The 4,221-nt window shown below is 46.2% G+C and overlaps 1 protein-coding gene across 1 annotated transcript; it reads right to left on the bottom strand.

Annotated features, from left to right (window-relative positions):
- Positions 1-1,396: 1,396 nt before the first annotated feature.
- Positions 1,397-3,921, bottom strand: LOC135830527 (uncharacterized; the record flags this gene model as incomplete). The annotated part of the gene is given in 2 exon segments (XM_065342774.1): positions 1,397-1,489; positions 3,363-3,921. Coding segments are annotated over 2 exon segments (192 nt in total), but the record flags the coding sequence as incomplete, so codon positions are not given.
- Between the last annotated feature and the right edge of the window lie 300 nt (positions 3,922-4,221).

Genomic DNA, 4,221 nt, shown 5'->3' on the forward strand with positions numbered 1-4,221 from the left:
CACTAAGAAGACAATCAGGCATGTGGTCCATGATCTGAAATATGTATGTGGATATGCGAGGCGATAACAACCAACTGCTAGTCGCTGACTTTGGTGCATGATGGCTAGTGCTGCAGCTAGCGTCCTATATTTGTACTATTATGACAGGTTAGGGCATAGGGTGCCATTGATAGACAACGGCTGTGTACAGAAACGGTCTGATAAAGAAAGCTGTTAGCAGCATTCTCTTATGTACAGCTGTGCTTCCAGCAGGCCAACCAGTGTCAACACAAGGTATCATTAAACAGCCAGCCAACATGTTCACATGCAGGACGAGCAAGGGTTAAAGGGGAAGTATACCCTAAAATCAAATTTTCACCAGTTGTAGTCTTCTGGGTGCCGAGTCGAATGGTCTTGGTCCGAGGAAGCTGCGACGCTCCCTTCCTACTTGAATCCCAATCGAACTCGCGCACTTCCACCGAAACTGGGTGACTGCGCCCTACTAGATGGGGATTTGTATGCAAAATGTCACTAAAAGCGCCATTTCATTCTTATAAAAGCACGGATGACCGCGATTGGCCCATATGTTGTAGTCTTTTGGACGCTGAGTCGACTGGTTTTGGTCCGAAAAGGCTGCGATGCAGCGTTCCTCCTTTATTCCCAATCGAACATGGTTGAACAAGCGGTCACGTGCTCCTGGGTGCCCAAATCACCTGGTCACCGCGCCAGCAGGCGACAACTTTCACACCAAGGTTCAACTCGAGTTCAACTCGAGTGACAGGACTGTACCCAAAAAAGGTCAAACAGGCTAGTAAGTTGTACCCTGCAGGCACGGTGACCAGGTGACTGGTGTACGCAGGACCACGTGACCACTTGTTCAACCATGTTCGATTGGGAATAAAGGAGGAACGCTGCATCGCAGCCTTTTCGGACCAAAACCAGTCGACTCAGCGTCCAAAAGACTACAACATATGGGCCAATCGCGGTCATCCGTGCTTTTATAAGAACGAAATGGCGCTTTTAGTGACATTTTGCATACAAATCCCCATCTAGTAGGGCGCAGTCACCCAGTTTCGGTGGAAGTGCGCGAGTTCGATTGGGATTCTAGTAGGAAGGGAGCGCCTCAGCTTCCTCGGACCAAGACCATTCGACTCAGCACCCCGAAGACTACAACTGGTGAAAATTTGATTTTAGGGTATACTTCCCCTTTAAATCTAAAACTTAACACCCATGCTGGAGGCACTGAGACTTGTTTCAACGTTCAACATTTGAGAAAGTCATGATAACATACATGATACGATATGACATGAACATGATAGGTTTTTTAATATAATTATATCACCATACAAATAATGTTCATAAGTTTGAGGGACTGAGATGGGAATACAGAATTACGATGATGAGTGGTTGTACTTACTCCATCACCAGTTGTGCCTGCAAGATCCTTCAAGTAGAATGTCTTGTCAGCCAGGTTGTAATACACTGCAGCATGCTTTGGCTCCACTCCAGTCTGACATGCGCACACCATTGAGCAGAGCGCACAGAGTAAAGGAGAACCGTGAGCAAAATCACAACAGAACCAGATGTTGTCATGCTCTCGGCATCAATCACAATGCCGGGTTGTATTCATTATCAGTGTGCGAAGGAGAAGCGAACGGGAGTCCCAGTATACTGCGCTGAGAGTGGAATTGGCAGGTAGAATCTAGCACAGGGTCGAACAGCTCGTGAAAATGGAGCAGACGTGCCTCAACCAAATGCTACTCAAGAGCCAGAGTAAAGCTTCTGGAAAGGTGTGCTAAACTCATCAAAGTAAATGTACTACACGAGATACTCAGTCCATGTGGGCACTACTGTAAGAGAGTGTGGGACCACAACACACAAGACAGTGTATGTGATCATTTCGGACACAATCGATGTTCCTGCCAAGGTTCACTGTGAAAAAGATAAACTTCTCGGCACCTGTTCTGGCATTAAGGCCGGAGCAAGGGGAATATGTTCTGCCTTGGTTCACAACTACTAGTACTGTAAAAGCCATTATTCTAACGAGGCGCATATATAACGATTCCCTAAAATTGACCAGTTTACGTGTATCAAAGGCAACGATTCTCACTCATTCTCAGCGCTCAATAGCAACAATATGTATTGATTTCTGTCGAACGTTTTCTATTTTAACGACAGATTTCTCCTCGTTGATTCGTTAGAGTTAGCACTTCGTTATATAATATATATATGGCTTTTACAGGAACTCATAAGGGCGCATGCAGCTCAATTAGGGATTGCACCCGAGACGTCTTTCAGATCCGTGCTATTATTCAGGGCCGCCAGAAGCAGTTTTCAATTGGTCCGGTCGTACCAGACCGTGAGAGTCTTTCATACCAAAGTTTGTGTATAATACATGTATGGCGGGAACGTATGCCCTCCTCACCAGTAAACATGCGTTGGTAGCTACAAAGTTGGTCCGGTGTTAACCTGACCAACCGGACCAGTTCCGGTGGGCATGTTATTGTTCCAGTTTCTTCGACTTCCATGATAATTATATTTCTCCAGGAAGTGGTCGAGAATGGGAATGCACCCCTACTCTCATACTGGCTGCTGCACATGTACATTGCAATTGCAATCACCTTCATGCACGGAGTCCATTGCCCACTAGCACTGCACAAGTAGCTTTCCTCGCAGCACACCGTCATCGTGAGCAAATTGGCGATGGTGTCGGGCAGTGAATAGCATGCAGACATGGCGCGCTGACATGTACCTCATGTCAAAAAATTGTTCCGGCGTTATCTTGGTTTGTGAGCTGTTTTGCAATAACAAAGCATTTTTTGACTGCTCTATTTATGATAACTACGTGGTTACTACAGCCTGGCAGCCAAAACGACATAAGAAGGTAAGTGGTAAAAAAATTCAAGCCAGAAACTAAAAACAACGTTTGACTCAACTTCGTCTTGACTTTCCCAAAACTGGCAAAAGATACTTCGATTGCTTCACAACCTCTTGACCCCAGTAGTTGAAAAAAATATTCCGAAATTCGGAATGTAGAACTGGGGCCTCTACAAATAAGACAACTATACGTTCGGATTTTGCAACAATTATTTCAAAAATAATAATTATTACGTTTGATTGCACAAGTGGAATACAAAACAGGACCGACACATCCTAACTGATGATTCACACGACCCCTCAGGAAGTAGTTCTCCACTCCAGTCGACTAGTCACACACGAGTCATGGCGGGAGTAATCATTAATCCCTACGGACACAGCGCGTGTGATACTGATAGCGGGTACTTTGCAAAGCGTACAGCAGCTGCTAACGGTTATCTTGAAATGTTCCACTTTACTTCCAGCTGACCTCCATGAAGGAAGCAACGCCACTAAACTATTGTTACCTTGATGGGAATGTCGCATCCTTCTCGTCCGATCGTCACAGGTTTATCCTGCCGTAATTTTGTTTGCGACACACGACACGACAAGACCCAATCCTCCATGCTGCTGCTACCACTGCCTGGAGTCTGAAGTGGCGATCTCGAGAGGAAGTAATATTTCAGGCCATTCAAAAATCAACGACTATGCATCGCACTGTCACAATCACGATGAGTCGTCTATCGTGTCACTACGAGCAGGCAGGTAGCGGTTGGGCCCTCTACTGGCTCTAGTACACGTACAAGGCGGACCTAGGCCAGCTACAAGTAGGGCTGCTACTAGTACTACAGTACAGGAGTTGTTGTGGCCGGATAGCCTGACCTTTCCAGCAGATCAAGGACAAGGACAAGGTCTAGCCTCGAAATTTTATTTTGACATCTCGTTCAGCTGCGCCGCATCACTCAGCTGACATGATCAGGCGTACATAGATCTACTCGTGTTGCATGTGCCTGATGTGGGGATTGTGGCGAGTGCATGACAACGGTGGGGCAGAGTGTAACTCCGAGTCGAGTGTCGGGCTGAGTAGCCCTTGTTGGATAATGCCGGCAATATTATTTTGGTACTTGTTCTGGTATGTTTCATGCATGTAACTAACTAATACTTGTTTGGTATGTGGATGAAGAACTAGAGCAGGGATTCGGAAGTGCCTGCCATAACTAAAAAGAAAAGGTCGGGGGGGGGGGGGGGTTCTGCCAATTTCACTGCTTTTCCAGCAGAATCTGCCAAATATTTTTCGAGCAGTATCCGCCAAGGGCTAGGTAGGTCTACTACTACTAGTACTAGGTGACTAGGTGACTAGTGAGTAGTGTCAGCACCATGGCATAA

Source organism: Sycon ciliatum, unplaced genomic scaffold, assembly GCF_964019385.1.
Source record: "Sycon ciliatum unplaced genomic scaffold, ocSycCili1.1 SCAFFOLD_2705, whole genome shotgun sequence".
Lineage (NCBI taxonomy): Eukaryota > Metazoa > Porifera > Calcarea > Leucosolenida > Sycettidae > Sycon > Sycon ciliatum.